This window comes from Simochromis diagramma, unplaced genomic scaffold (genome assembly GCF_900408965.1).
Source record: "Simochromis diagramma unplaced genomic scaffold, fSimDia1.1 OVJJ01000822.1, whole genome shotgun sequence".
Taxonomy (NCBI): Eukaryota; Metazoa; Chordata; class Actinopteri; order Cichliformes; family Cichlidae; genus Simochromis; species Simochromis diagramma.
The window spans coordinates 7,422,626-7,438,771 of record NW_024387520.1 but is presented as its reverse complement, the minus strand read 5'-3'; the positions used below and the strand labels follow the sequence as shown (position 1 = coordinate 7,438,771).

General features: G+C 39.9%; 1 protein-coding gene across 4 annotated transcripts in view; it reads right to left on the bottom strand.

The window, feature by feature from the left end:
• gapvd1 (GTPase activating protein and VPS9 domains 1) overlaps positions 1-14,434 on the bottom strand; it is a 29,588-nt gene extending 15,154 nt beyond the window's left edge. For 2 of the 4 annotated variants that reach the window (XM_040019212.1, XM_040019213.1), the window contains exons 1-8: positions 14,269-14,434; positions 5,327-5,545; positions 4,719-4,986; positions 4,036-4,608; positions 3,860-3,943; positions 3,615-3,749; positions 2,243-2,435; positions 1,614-1,694 (exon numbers count right to left, since the gene is read on the bottom strand). In XM_040019212.1, the coding sequence (XP_039875146.1) occupies positions 1,614-1,694; positions 2,243-2,435; positions 3,615-3,749; positions 3,860-3,943; positions 4,036-4,608; positions 4,719-4,986; positions 5,327-5,511 (1,519 nt within the window). In that variant the 5' untranslated portion in view covers positions 5,512-5,545; positions 14,269-14,434. The remainder of the gene's footprint in view (positions 1-1,613; positions 1,695-2,242; positions 2,436-3,614; positions 3,750-3,859; positions 3,944-4,035; positions 4,609-4,718; positions 4,987-5,326; positions 5,546-14,268) is intronic. The other 2 variants (XM_040019214.1, XM_040019215.1) reach the window with 2 other exon arrangements.
• Positions 14,435-16,146: the final 1,712 nt, after the last annotated feature.

The window sequence follows — 16,146 nt, the reverse complement described above, 5'->3', positions numbered from 1 at the left end:
AATAGGTTCGCCGCCACCTTTTTGTTTATTCAATTAGAGCTACTCTGCTCACACACATCCACCCAAGTTGTTAGACTCATATTGTCCAGTTGGAAAAAAATCGTCCAACCATCAGCTTATTAACATGCAACAATCTCCAAAACTAACAAACTCACTGTTTTAATTTAAAATTACCAACACTGAAACACAGTGCACTATGTATATTCAAATACCAAATTACCTGCTTTTCACTGTTTAAAAATAGCAGGCCGAATGCACTGTAGCACAGAGTAGCACTTGACATACACACGTAAAAAGAAAACGAATTGTCTAACATATTTTACCTGCTTTTTAGTTTTTAGTAACTATAACGTCATGCATATATTCTTTAGTTCATGCACTGGAAACGAGCACAGGCCTTAAAATAGATTTAAGATTCTACAGTAACTATTGACACCTGATATTCCATCTCAATGGAATTTTCCAAACAACATTACACACAAATGAAAGATATTAGGCCATATGGCATTCACCCTGGATTGCATTTGTCTTTGCAAAACAAGTGTTTTTATCAATAATTCTCCCATAAAAGCAAAATCAAATTGAAACAGGAGAAACAAATGCTGGCAAAAGTTTCAAGGAGCCAATATAATCAAGCTAAGCCCTAATTAATACAATTAATTTCACCTGTGTGAGAAACCAACTATGGCATCAAAGTATGAGATTATAAGAAGACATTGTAATTAAGGGTGTGCGTGACTAGATAGCTAATCATTACTATTATCATTAGTGAGTACCAGACATACTAGTCGTTTAATTGTTAACAGTTCAACTGATGCTCAATACAGTGTTGTGGCCTAAATGTTATGCAGCCATCTTCCACCAGGGGGAGCTGCAATCCTGACATCGTCATAGAGGTTCTCACCACCCGGATAAGAGGAAGAAAATAAATAGATGATTTATTCTTGGTATTTTAGATTTTAACCTTTTTTCAGATGGTTGTCACAAATTATAGAATAATGCATGATAATACATGATGTGAGGTACCACACTTGAGTCATTGTTGAAGAATGTGATTAAACTCAAATGTCTTTCTTAGACACTTTTTGGCACTGTCCATTAAACGGTCTTCAAATTTAACTTGATATCTGAGTGTTTCTAAGTTATACTGGTTGGTTAGCCTAATTTTATTTGTTATTTAGCCGACTATGAAATTCGTCACCATGACCAGTTTCTTCTTTAGCTTAGTCCAGCTGAGGTATAAACCAGAAGGGAAAAAGGTGAAAGATAGATTTTCCCCACTCTACCTGGTAATGAATAGCCATATTCCGCTGATTAAGGAAGCAAAGAAAAAGGGGGGGAAGAAAACAAAAACAAAAAACGTATAAAACAAAATGAGTGGAATAACATCTTAGCTCTAATAATCAGCCAAAGCACTGTGAAGGGCAAAGCAGGCATGTTGAGAGCACAACGACAACAGCAGTGCTAGGTAACAAGTTGTGCGGCAGCGTGGTTTCTGTGCAGCTTGGAGCGTGAACCAACATCTTATGAGTGTCATCTAACATAAAGCTGAGAGAAGCCACAGATATGAGGGTTAGGTTCTCGTCCACTAACACGACTGACAGGCTACCCACCAAAAGGGGTTACTAATGGAATGTGTGCAGACAGGGTGGTGGTTGTGGGGTCCCAGGATGTTATAGCAGCTAAGTGTTGTCCTGGTCATTCATTGGCAGCACAGGAGGAAAGGAAAAGGACAAGGTAGGGAGTTGGAGACAGAATACAGAGTATCTGAGAATTCAAAGTAGTCCAAGTAGTCAAGATTGAGTAAATAAATGCACAAGTGATTCATTTCTAATTAAGGCGAGTTGCTACAGAATCATTTGTCTTGAAAATGGTAATGAAGGTAATCTATGCATCTTTTCCATCCATTCCAATTAAAATTAGTTCATTTATATTTGGTAATTTAATTGGTTGTCATTTCTCTAATAGAGCCTCAATCCAGGCCATACTAATTATCTTTATAACAAGCTAAGAAGTAGCTCATTAGCTTCTCATAAAATACAGGCTTTCACTAGCTATCACCGTTCAACTCTAATTGTTTACTTTGCCCCTCATTAGACAAACTCTAGACTTATATCTTCTAGTCCTTGTATCAAATTGTGATGTTTTATCAAGCCAAAAGTTTTTTAAGATCACGTACACCAGTGCATTACCAGTGTAATAACAAGAGTCGCAGAAGGACAGGTGCTGTGGAGAAAGCTACCTATAGGAAGTCTGTTCTTCTTGTTGGCAGGAGTAGTAGCTGGAGAGAGCTGAGGGGTGTTGGATGGAGTGAGCTCCAGGCTGTTGCTCTTAACAGTCCGAGACTGAGGCACATTGGCCAGCAGGGTCTCCAATGCCATGTGCTCCTCCTCTCTAAGGTGGTCCCCTGCCATCAAGCCTCGAACAAACTCCACCTAGAGTTGCAAGGAAAACAGTCTCAAGTTACCAGGACTTCTTTATAGGTAATATGTAAGACATGGTTTGAGCCTTAGCCACAATTACAGGCCATGGAAAATGACTACACCGTTTTCATGTGTTCGTGGAATGTACTGAGTAATAACTGGAAGTGCAGACTGGAATACGTTACTTAAATTCTGCACTAATGACTTCTTCAGAAGCTACTTTGAGCCAGCTGTCCCAATTAAACAGACAAAATTAGAAGTGCAGAGAGGTGCCCCTCAGTATATATTTAAGTACAGGCATATAAAATCAGATTTTGGACTAAGAATGCACTTCTCCAGATAAGGTTTTTCATAAGACATTCAAGGAAGCAATGATGCACAAAGCTGGAAAAGCCCACAAAAGCATGTTAAGAGCTTCATTAACTCACAGAAAGACAAATTATCTAATAAACAGAGAAACTTAAAAACTGGCACTAAGCTTTTTGATACCACTAAAGCTTGATTTAGATTCCTGCAGGGAAATTTACTTTAGAATTTAAAAGTTACTAATATAAGCTACTCCGTTTCCAGCTGTGAGTAATTGCTCAGCTTTGCTCAAAGAACAAATGTTTGTGTATGAATAGTTTAGCCAGATTGTATTTATTTATAAGCCTCCGATCAAGATCAGAGCACATTATATCTATCAAAAATGAAGTCCTCACAGTCCTTAGAACCTGAAGTGTAAGCAGGAAGTAGAATGTAGCATTTTCCAAGATCATCCGATTGATCTCAAAGGCGAATTTGGATTTGTCAAAGTTCTTTGGAAACCTAAACTGGTTCCCAGTGTGGAGTTACGCACGGCTTCAGTTCATCTACAAAGTTATTTTTGCAGTGATTGGAGTAAATGACCGCACCTAGCTTTCATACTAAAAGGCATTTGATCTGTTTTATGATCTTTATGATAAACATCCATGTATTAATGCATATCCCATCAAGTCAGACAGAGCTATATGTAGGATACTTAGAACAATTTCTCTAATACATTAATTAGAGCCATCTCATCCTGCTATTGGCTTTCAAGTACCTTCGAGTGGCTCAATAGAGTAGCTAAATTTTTGAAATTTGATAACATACCAACGATTAACCTGCAAGTACTTTGTTTTTGTCAATACACATAACAGGGACATATACTGTAACTGTAAAACAGCCTACCAGAGAAAGCAGCTGATTATGAGTAACATAGACTGCAGTCCTACTGAGGCCTTCTAGAAGATTCATTGAGGACATGGGTGGGGTTTCAACTGCTCTTCCGCCAATCACCACATCCAGAAAAGCAGCAACACAACTCTGCCAAACAGAGACCCAGAAAACACATCTTAGTACATAAGGCCCCTCATTTTTTAACCCCAAAAACCCAAACAAAAAACACATTACTCTGTTTACAGAAACAGACCTACCTTATCAAACTTGGACAAACTGCTTTTCCGCCTTGGGTCTGCATCATCGTCGGCCATTGCCAACTGCTGCAAAAGTTGCCCCACCTGTATGGCAAAACAAAAACATTGTAATCCCATCCACAACAGAATGGCCGTGTATATGACATTACAAAGAGAAAACGTGCTGCGCCACTTACCTGCATTAAATTGAAGCGAGCCACTTCATTGATCGGTGCGTCTGAGATAATGCCATACTGCTCTGGGTTAACTATAGCTGGACAAATGAAGCAGGTCAGCAGCAGATCTGTACACATGGTGCGCACCTCTCCCACCTCAAGACGCTCTACGCATGACAAAGTCTTGTACATCTGGGACACGATCCAGCGCAGGCTGTGAGGAAAGCAGTAGGTGTTCTGCTTCAAGTAACCGATAAACTTGTTGACCAGAGCGACCAGCTTGGCTTCGTTCGCTTCGACAGCTGCCTGCACCCTCTGCTTGTAGCCCTCAGAGCCTTTCTCTCCGTAGCGCTCTTGCTGAGCCGGAGTGAGGCGCTCTGTCACTTTGGCTGGGTCCGTTTCCAGGTGGTCCTCGTCTTCAACCAGAAGCTGCATAATAGGTTCGTGTAGGGTGGCAGTGAGGAAGAGCTTGGCGGAATAAAGGCCCTCGGAGAAGAGCTTGAACAGTATGCTGAAGGCACAGGTTCCCCGTCGGAGTAAACGACGAGGGTTGTCACTCTCCTTCAGCTCAAACTCTATCAAGTACCGTAACACCTGGTAGTTGGAAAGAAAGATGGACGAACCAGATGAAAACCTCTTATCTCACTGAAAACCTATGAAACTGTTACTAATGTGTAACAGCAGAAGCAGGTGGGATCACTGACCTGTAGTAAGTAGCTCTCATCCTCCTGCATGATACAGTTGCCATAAAGTGAGGTGAAGACTGTATATATGGCACCTTGAGTGTGCTCCTGGTTCAGCCTCTCTCCTGCCACCAGGCAGGACGCAACCAGCCGGGGATTATCCCTCAACCTGGCCAAGAACTCTCCATAGATTGTTTCATGAAAGCCCAGAGTCTTGTAGCCATCAATAAACTGTGTATCTTCCAACATTTTGGCATGTTGGCAGCATTCAGCCGGAGAGGCCTCAGCACTGTGGAACAGAGTTGTGTCATTACCACATTTTATAGAATTCCTTCCACCAACAGCAGTTTTAATCTTTCCATTTTTTCCTCCCTAAAAAGACCAAACTCAACTAAAAATTTAGAATTGCACTAAAATGTTTGCATCTAGCTCTGTTTTACTTACCAATCTGGCTAAAATGTCTTTCTGCAAACCAAGTCAAATCTTGGAAATGCCCAACTTTCCTTAACTCTCCCCCAAATAAATTGTAATTTTTACATTGCTCTCTGCGTATAGGTTAAAAATACGAAATATTAGGGACCTTTCTCTTATTCGCCAACAATACAGTGAATCGTGACAGTAGATCTAACCTAGTGAGAATGAGACGATCGAGGTTGATGCGCTGCTGCTTTGCGATCCATGCGGCGCGGTACAGCCTCTCAGCTGTCTTCAGCACATCACTGTTGAGCCTCTGGATCAGCTGCTTCTCTGACGCCACATACAGCCGCTCCTGCTTCAGGTGGTGGGCCAGAGTGTGGATATCTGGCTTCACCATCTTCAACGGCTCACTCAGGCAGAGAGGCAAATGACTGGAGCATGAAAGAGACAAGATCCAATGGAAACAACGTAAATCAGTATAGTATGTGGAACTAAAACTAAATAGACATTTTTAAAAAAATAAAAATAAAAAAAATATAAAAAACTTATCAACCGTGACATCAACAAGAGAAAGGTTTCTATCAGGGGAACTGCACCGATTTCACACACAGAAGTTTCTGATATTTCAGTCACAGTTGTGTCACAAGGGCACATTGGTAGGAGGAAGTGAGAACTCACCAGGCAGGGACAATAAAATGATGCTATTGGTTTTATTAAATACTGTTTGCCACACATGTTACATTTTATTCAGTTTCCTGTAAGTCTCAACTTTGTGAAAGTGAAGGATTAAATTCCTGGAAAAACTATAAAGTGCTGAAACTGAAAGGATTTACCTTTTCCTTTTTTTTATGTTTGTTTTGTTTTTTTAAACAAACAAAATGGAGAAACTGTCTTTTAGTCACTTTTTGGGCAGTTATTGTAACGTTCTACCACAGGCAACCGTGCTGTTGAAGGGTCAAGTATACGTATGAAATGAAGTATATGTAGAGAGTAGTATTCTAATGGTTTGCAATTGTTCTATAGCAGATCATTTTCTCTCTAAAGAATTGGCTTAATATGGGGTATGATCAAAAAGTTCTGGGAATCGGCCCCCGAGAAGAAGAAAAACAACACTTTAAATTTGGCTGCCCTCCACTATAGGATCCTCTTCTTGTATTGAGGTCCAAATTTCAATGCACGGTGTGCCAGTACACAATGGCTATGACCAGAGACCCAGTTCACAACACCAGTGATGAACCTCCACTCAAATTTGGGTTATTTTGAAATAAGTTTATGTTTGACCTCTGTGTATTTTGAGATCCTTGGTTAAATAATTGCAGAGTACACAGTACAGGTAGCCCTAACAGAACTTTCAACAGTCCTAAAAGTGGTCCAAAGATGCACAAGGGGTTGACCTTGAAGGAGAAAATTTTAAATCTGTTTCTTTTTTCCCCTCATGGGCAGATTCCCAGAAAATTAAGATCACACCACATACTACATTGTTCATGATGGTTACATCATACAAGGAAAATGATCATTTGCATTCAGTGTGTTTTGCAGACTGGCCTAGTGACAACTGCAAAAGCAGGCTTTGTCACAAGCTCTGGGACGCGCTACAGAGCAGAAAATGCAAATCATTCTTCCTTTGCCACTCATACACAGCCAAAACACATAATCCAAGCAGAATGCGTGAAATTTGAATGATTTCTTCCTTAATTCTATCCACAAAAGCCTCTTTGTGTCTGGTTGCAAACATTAAAAAAAACGATTAAAATAAGGAGTTTAGGCACTGGGAGGAGAAGAAGAATAAGACTAATGGAGAAAACTGCCTTAAAAGCAGGAATGACTGCAGGGCAGCGTCACTGCTCGGAAGATAACAGACAACTACAACATTAAAGCTGATACACCAGGCAAATCAAATTGGTTATGCAGACTTAATGATTGGCTTTACATTGAATTCCCATGGCAAAGAACAAACAGCGATTCTTTTACTTCACTATTCATCATTTTTATGTTTACATTTTTCATTAAAAGCAGCATTATAACATTATGTGACTATATATAGTCAAATGGTAAAAATGGCTGATCAGAAACACCAAAGAAATGAATAAAGTAGTGGTGTCAGCGTCGTTAAAATGACGTTAACGTCATAACTGCATTAACGCGGCAAATCTCCGTTAGCGAGTTAACGTAGATCGCCCCGTGCGTGGGCCTGCACGGCAATAACGCATTAACGAGCTACCCGCGCTAACGCATTAACGAGCTACCCGCGCTAACGTGTTGGCGATCCACGTTAACTCGCTAACGGAGATTTGCTGCGTTAATGCGGTTATGACATTAACGTCATTTTAACGAGGTTAACACTGACAGCACTAAAATAAAGACATTTATTATTATTATTATTATTATTCTTTGCAAGCAACATATTTTGTGTATAAGTAGTAGTAATCAATTGTAAGCTCTATTATTATAACTGCTTGATGAACACTTATTTACAGACATGCATGCCTTTAAATTCCAGTCACCCCAGCACGTCACTGTACTAAAAATTGTTTAGCATAATGTAGTTACAAACAACATACATGTAACGTAGACATAATGTCAACAACGCATGTCTGCATAACCTAGATGTGATGTTGTTGTTCGTTTTGAAACCAGCTTTACACATTTAAAAAAATAAAATAAAATAAAATAAAATAAATTCCCCACTCGCCCTGCAGGCGATCTCTATCCCTTCAAGCTCGGGCCCTCTAACAGATGCCTAGGACTGTGCTCTTTGGACAGAGATCTCAGATGTTGTTCCAGGGATGCCACTCCCCCAGTGTGGAGGTCACTGCCCTGAGTGCTCCAATTACCATAGCGACTACTGTTGCCTTCCCCCTCCACAGCTTCCCGAGCTCTTCTCTCAGCCCTTGGTACTTCTCTAGCTTCTCGTGTTCCTTCCTCCTGATGTCGCTATCACTCGGTATAGCTACATCTATCACTAGGGCTGTTTTCCTCTGCTTGTCCACCACTCCTATGTCTTGTTAGTTAGCCATCACCAGTTTGTCTGTCTATATATAAAAGTCCTACAGGATCTTAGCTTGGCAATTCCTGAGGAGTCAGCTGAATGTGAAGAAAAAGATCTGGGCAATCAACACGCCTGTGATCAGATACCCCACTGTGATGATAAGCTGGCCAAAGGAGGAGATAGAAGCTACTAGGGGTGGGCGGTATAAACGGTATACGGTAGAAACGATATAAATTTGGCCAATGGTAGAGATTTTGACTATACCGCTCTACCGCGATAGAGCATGTTGATGGTGTCATCAAGCTGCACCTGTTTTGGTCGAAAGCATTGCAGCGGCTGCAAACAACATCATCTGCAAATTATGCCGGGCGACAGTAATAGCAAAGAGACAAAGCACTTTCGGAATGCAGGGAAAACCAAAAACTGCGCTTCCTCCACTTCCGTACCATTGATTCATTAATGCTGAATTCTCTCGCAGCTGCTCTATTCCCATGTTGTTGCAATATATTAATGACTAACCTCGTATTGTGGATGGATTATTTCAGTTGTTCTCCTGACTGAAGTTTGGTCCCTTTATAGCATCCTGCCATGCAATTGCATTTGTCCCTAACCACCAGAAACCTTCACGTTAACTTTTATCGAGTGGAAAAAAGTTAATAATAATAATAATAATAATAATAATAATGAATTGGATTTATATAGCGCTTTTCAAGGCACCCAACGCGCTTTACAATGCCACTATTCATTCACTCTCGCATTCACACACTGGTGGAGGCAGCTACAGTTGTAGCCACAGCTGCCCTGGAGCAGACTGACAGAAGCGAGGCTGCCATTTCGCGCCATCGGCCCCTCTGGCCAACATCCTTCAGCTTCACTGTGCTAATGTTATGCTAACGTAACTGTTTTGCTAGCGATCACGTAGGACATCATTATATACCAGCTAGCCCAACTTCAGTAACCCTACAAAAGTCACTGCTGTTTAGTTTTCTGTCTTCATTTATGTTGGAAGTGATAGCAGAGCTGTACGTTTTAATTTTTGATATAGCAAGTCAGAACATGCTATATCATGTTTAAGTGGAAACTAGCGAGCTAACTTCCTGCTAACTTCTAACTCCGTTAAATTTAATAAATTCTGTTTTCATGGATGCCTGGATGTTAAACTAAATTTTTACACCTGGTAGAGCAGCAACGCTGATCATTTTATTAAAGATGAAAGAATTTAGACAGCTTTTAACTCTCAGTGATGCCACATAGGGCTGTGCGATATGACCAAAATCTCATATCCCGATATAAGAATTCTATCGTCCCGATAGCGATATAAATCACAAAAATGTAACATGTTCTGTAAATTCTGTGAATCTCGGGCAGCTCGACTTGCATGAAGTGTTTCCAGCTGCGCGTCATGTAGCTGGAGTCGAGTGTTTTAACCGATGCATGAAACGATACATTTTTAGACATAAGTTGTAACAGCTTCCGTTTTCTTTGTGAGTATTTATTACACAGGGTGCTGCGGGGAAAAGCCTGTTCTAACGTTTGAGTCTAAGGTCTATTTTTTAGCACCTGGCGGCTCTTTTTTACTTCTCATCCGTAAATAATCTGCTCTTTCACGTGATTCAGTTTATTTTGAAAAGTCTCAACAGGATCTTGAGCTTTATTGTGAAAGGTTTATGTGGAACATAAACAAGCGGACACGCGATGGTGTTACCATCGTTGTTGCTAACCATAACGCATAAAAACAGGCGCTTGTCCGTCCGTAGTGTGATTATATTAAATATAAGAGAAATAGAGAACTTTAAGAAATTAATAAAGCCACTACAGTGTCCATCAAAATGATGAAAAAATATTGCCGTAAACAGTTTATTTTGCGACACCACGAAACAAACGATAGCATAAAATGAAACGATAGATGTTTTATATCGTCATCCAATATATATCGTTATATCGAATAGGGCTGGGCTATATCATACCGTTCACGGTAATACCGGTGTAATTTTGGGCAACGATAGGAAAATGAAATATCGCGATAGAATATGGGTAAAATGCGCATGCGCAGTGCCTTTGTTTACATACGCACATGGCGGCGACGCAGAATGAGAAGATGTTAAATGAAACGGATGAACCAGAATTGGTTTGGAAAAATGCTGCAACTCCAGTGGTGTGGAACTGATTTAGCTTTCGTCCGTCAGATATACAACAAAGCACTATTTTTGGTAGCGCATGCTAGCGGGCCGTCGTTATTATCGTGTTGTTTGGAAAATACGGCATACTTAAAATCAATCCTTTGATTTTTCTGAAAATCGACAGTGCCCCTTATAATCCCGTGTGCCTTTTGACCTCGAAACGATTTTATGTCGTACACGGCGCTAAAAAATTCTGTCACATGTTTTAGTACGACTTTGCTAAGCTACGAAGCTGCACAGCTTGATGGATTGTCGGAGCATTACGGCTATCGTAGGCAGGCGCCGCACGGAGTGATACGTACTGTGCTTCAACATAATATTACCATATTGTGTGTGTATAACCTCTTTTTAAGTTTTGTGGATATTATACATGGTTATGCTGAGGATATGTTGGCCAATTTCCACTGGAAATGCCTTTTGGTGCCACAGTGTTCGTTTGACTTTGGGACCTGAAGCAGACGGAGTTTTGGACCCAGATTACTTCGCAAGGCTCCTGACTACAGCAGCCGTAATGCTCCGGCAATCCATCAAGCGGTGCGCCTTCATAGCTTACCAAAGTCGTACTAAAACATTTTTTGACAGATTTCTGCGCGCCGTGTATCACATAAAATCGGTTTCAGGTCAGTAAGCACAACCAGAATTCATACATAAGACACACTGTTGATTTTTGAGAAAAATTAAAATCCTTTAAGTGTGCCTTATAGTGTGTAAAATACGTTATACAGAAGAAAAGAATATATCGCGATATATATCGTTACCACACATGCTTCTAATTATACCGTGATATGGATTTTAGGCCATATCGCCCAGCCCTAGAAGCTACTGACATCAACACAAGCAAGCTCCTTACAATGCATGGAGGGTTTCAGCCCAAGTCTGCCAGTCTGAGTCTGCACATTAAGCAGGAGGAAGAAGGCCAAGGAGTAGTCACTGTCAGTACCAATCTCTACTTTCAATCATCTCTCTATTTTCTCTATTAATTAACAAATTGTGTTATTTACAAAATGTCAAATATTAATGATCAGTGTGAACTAAGGCTTCAGATGTTGTGCTTATCAACATAAAGGCCAAAAACAACAACACAACAGAAAAACCCACATCAGTCAGCCGTTAAGCTTTGGAAATGACCAAAATGATTAACCAATGATTAGTAAAAGAGGTGCCAATCATTTCCAAACTTTGCCATAGTCCAGTGGTTACAGAAAGGCTTAGCCATTTTGTGATGTTGACTTTTCCCGTTCCACTACTGATGATACTAATACATTGGAACAACAAATCCCTGGTTGGGTCTTTATTGTACTGTAAACTGCTCTAGATTTTGGACCTTTGTAAATTAACAGATCAGAATAATAAAGACAAAAAAGTCATTTTCTCTCAGTTCAAAAGTCATTTCAGATCTGAACGTAAGTCACTGATAGGTAATTGGCTTACAAGCACACTTATGGCGCACTTCCACTGAGCCGCTCATCTTCTTGAATAAGCACATTCCTCACATATTTGGACAGAAGTGAAAAAGCAACTAGGCTTTTAAGTGTCTAACAGAGAGGTTTACTGCCATTTGCCACAGCCTCATGTGCATGCGAGCGTCAATACAATCCACAGAGTAGAGCTACCTGGTGAGTCAGTCATGGAGAGCACAGAGGAACTCTAAAGCAGAAGAGAAACCAAACAACAGACACTGAGGGAAGGCATAATCTTCAACTCTGTAAGCTGCATGTGAGAATAAAAGTCGTGGCAGGACAGCCACTGAAATCTGTTAACATGAGTCACGAGAGGACCGAGTGTTCACTCATAACATCTCTAAACGCCTTAATTTATTATCAATGCCAGGGCAAGTCTAGGAGAAAAAAAAAATTCTGATGGTGCTTATTAAATGAAGGAGGATAATGTGAGCAGAAGTTAAGTAGGTTGTGGTGAAGAAGATACTCAGAGGGGAAAATAGAAGACAGGGAGCAAAAAGCAAACCAAGGAGCTAACTGAAATGACTCATTAGCAAAACTCCATCTTGATAACAATAATGATACAATGCCACACCACAATACAATAAATAAATAAATAAATAAATCTCTCATTATTCTTGCTTTTTTCTCCAGGTTTATTTTTCTCATTCGGTTACACAGATATTATTGATAAATTATTGTCTTAAAAGGGGCTGTATCAAGACACCACCGTTAGCGTGGACAATGTTCTGGGACTTATTCTGCGCTTCCTACTTCTAGTAAATATCTCAGCATCGGAGTAAAGGTGTTTGGATCACAGCCCACTCCACCCACTACATGAGCGCACACACAAACCAACAGAACTGAGTGTTTTTTTATTTATAGATTTAAAGGATTTCACTTTCCACAAAAGGTATCTGCGGTCCCGAGCAAACATCCTCTTCACACTTCCCTTTCTCAGAATTTCTTACACTGCTCAGCAGGCAGATAGTGTACAGCAAATGTGTGAGGTTTACGGGTGACCTTTCTCAGCATTTTTCCTGAACCTCAATCCTTTCTGAAGGAGTAAAAACTGACCGTTCGCTGCAGGTTTGGCCAATTTAACCAGCACACACTTTATTAATGCATCAGGACAAGAACTGATGAAACACGAAATGAAACGGAGCAAGAATAAAAGTAAACATCACCTGAGGGGTGGCTACAGATCATTGTATTACAACAAATTTATAATAATAATGATTATTATTATTATTATCTGGATTAACTAACAATGACTCCCCACTGCTGCCTGCTTGCTTTACTATTGAGCATTTTGAGCAACAAATTTGAATAGACTGTAGCTGAGGTTTCAGACTGAAAAACCTGAACCTTGGTCAGGCACTTTGTAGTCACAAATACAGAGGAATAAAGTCCTGTTTGCTGAGCCTCAGTCAGATCTGAATCACATTCAATTTTTAGTAAAGACTTAAACTGAAAGTGACTACTGAGGCTATAAACAAAAAAGCATGACGTGATGAGCAATATGGAAGTTATGGGCTTAGATAACTAAGGACATGGAAACTGTAGCTCTAGTTATTTTACAGGTGCTAAGACTTTACTGCACTGTACTGTACAACAAATACGTGTATGTTTGTGTTGTGATTTTTGTCATTAAGCTTAACCTTGGGGGGGGGAAAAAATTACAACTTTTTTTTAAAGACATAACACACGACAAGGAACAACGTTTCACATTTTGCAATTGGCAACGAACAGGCTGAATTAAATTTGAGTTAACCGGCTTCATTTTTTGTAATCTACCAGTAATTACTATAATAATAACGGACAAAACCGAGCGATAATTACTTATTGCCAGAAACATGTACCGCTTATTTGAATAGTCGTGTTCAATGACAACATGCTTCTGATATCCTAAGGCCTAACAAGCCTTAACGTTACAAACATCATGTTTGTACCTATGTTTTTACGTTACAACTTTAGACACCGCACCCACTTTTCTCAGTGAGTGGGTGAAAGCATATCTAACACAAAATCTGAATAAAACATGTACATTTTCTAACTGCCGTGCATTTGTGTGTTTATAGTGTCCTTGATTTGATGCGGTTTCCACTCCTGAGATTTGGCCAAGCAGCCAGCAGATCGAGATGGGTAATGTTAATGCCCGTAAACGCCTGCTCCATTAACTTGTAGTAGATCACCACAAGACGACCCGGGAATCCTATCAATTAAACCATATGACCGGTATTTGCCAGCTAAAAGCTATGAAGGAAAGTGGAACAAGGGGCACCCAGGTGTCACACTGCTTCCAGTAAAGACGAACTTGCGGATGCACTGATTTGTGGGACGCGGAAAGAAAGTAGCCCTGTGAACTGGCTAATTTTGTAGTAGCCTGCTAATGTTAACCAAGTTAAACTGGGCTAACGTTTGCGAGCAGGTCAAGCTAATGATGAGCTAGCCCGATAGCTACGTTAGCTTAGCTTTAGGCTGCAAGCTCCTGAGTGGACCAAATGTGAACAACAATACGCGTTACCATAAAATCAGTCACTTACCAAACGTAATTAGTCCGTACTAATTGTTCCCACCTCCTCTAAACACAGCTGATCATAAGATTTCTCGAGTCAGTCAAGTGTTTGTTGGCGGTTAGCGGTCTCACACTGCCTTCTTCATTAGCGAACGCTGCTGTCATTTACTGTCATCACGAGGAGACCTGCGCAACGCGCATGCGCAAAAGGAAGCATTTGGGTCGTTAAAGGGACATTTCACGCTAAAATAGAAAACATGTTTAAACATCAGGTTTCCTGGAAATTAAGGAGGTTTAAACCTTCCTCTTCTGGTACCTTTCCGTTACTATCTCTTATGTTAACTGATCGGTTTTGACCCGTGTCCTAAATCAACCAAAGAATATCCTCAAAACAATGGTTTACCATGCAGTTTGATTGTTAGTTACCTTGTTAGGCTTCCTTATCCACGAAAAGATGGGTTTTAATATTTTTCCTGTGGCCCTCAGGCTCTTTCTTTTTGCAGCATATCTCGTTTCCATTCTAAAAATATTTTTAAAATAAAAGGGTGTTATGTTACCTTACTATCGTTGACAGGTAATAGAACACACACACACACACACACACACACACACACACACACACATATATATAGATATATATATATATATAGATATATATCTATATATATATATAGATATATATATATTAGTTTAATATTATAAACTATAATAACGTCTGTAGTGTTATGGGTCAACATCACACCCCAGTGCAAGTAGTAGGAGAGAAGAACTGGAGAGCTCTTTCTGTGACAGACTGCTGTATCCTGTGTGCACAAAGGAGCGGTATCACAGGTCCTTCCTCACAGCAGCTGCGAGGTTGCAGTCCAGAAACCATATCGAGGACTTGATGTTTTCCTTGTTTTTTCTCAGGGATGCCACTCGCAGGTTTGCTTCTCTAAATCTTCCTGTCGTCTTCAATTCGATGCATAGCTGGTTTTTGCATCACATCCCATTATGTCGTATTTGCCTGAATTGCTGGGCATGTATTGCCAGAAGGAGCATTTCCCATGGAAAGGGGCAAAACATTCATACTGTTACGTCTGGGCCTGGGTTGAATTTCAGTGAAATGAGCCTCGCCCATCCAAGAGATATCACCACTTTTGGATTTGTTTGTTTCAGCAGGAGCAGCTTCAGCAACTGTGACCTCCTCACCAGATTCATCAGTTGTATCCGTGTCCTCTGGTTGATAATTATATCCTCCTTCTTCTCATAAAGAGCTTGGCTTATTGTAGAATTCTTTCTGCATGATGCAAACTTGAAGTCACCAAAATGAGTCGGTCTTACATGTAGATCTCAGTTTGGATGACCTTTTCAGTGAAGCAGTAAGAATAAAAGGGGTTGTTTATTTAGGGAAGGAGACAAAGCGTTAAAGAGAGTAGCTTCTAACTGAGTTAGTGAGCTCACAGTGTGTTTATGACTTTAGCTTTAGCACTACTGTTTTATAATGTTATATTATAACTGGGTCTAAACCAACCCCAACAATAAAAAAGTCATAATTTTCACCAGCGCATTTCATTTTACAATTTAGTTTTATTGTTTTACTTTGTTTAAATAGAAATTCTGACAAAGTCAAAAAGCCTTGATACAATAAACAAATTTAAAAGGTACTTTTATGCATTTTATAACCTAAAAATGGGCTGGTCCTGACTATAACACAGGAGGATTTGTATTTAAATAGGCACACATTATATCCCAAATATTTATTTTTTATGCACATATTATGTGTCTCTTTATGGATAACCAAGTGACATTTAAATTGTTTATATATAGTTATATGGAAGCATGGTTATTATCATATTTACATAATATGTTCATCTCTCTAATAAGGTTTTTTTTATGCAGAATACGGAAAATACTTTGGATTAAA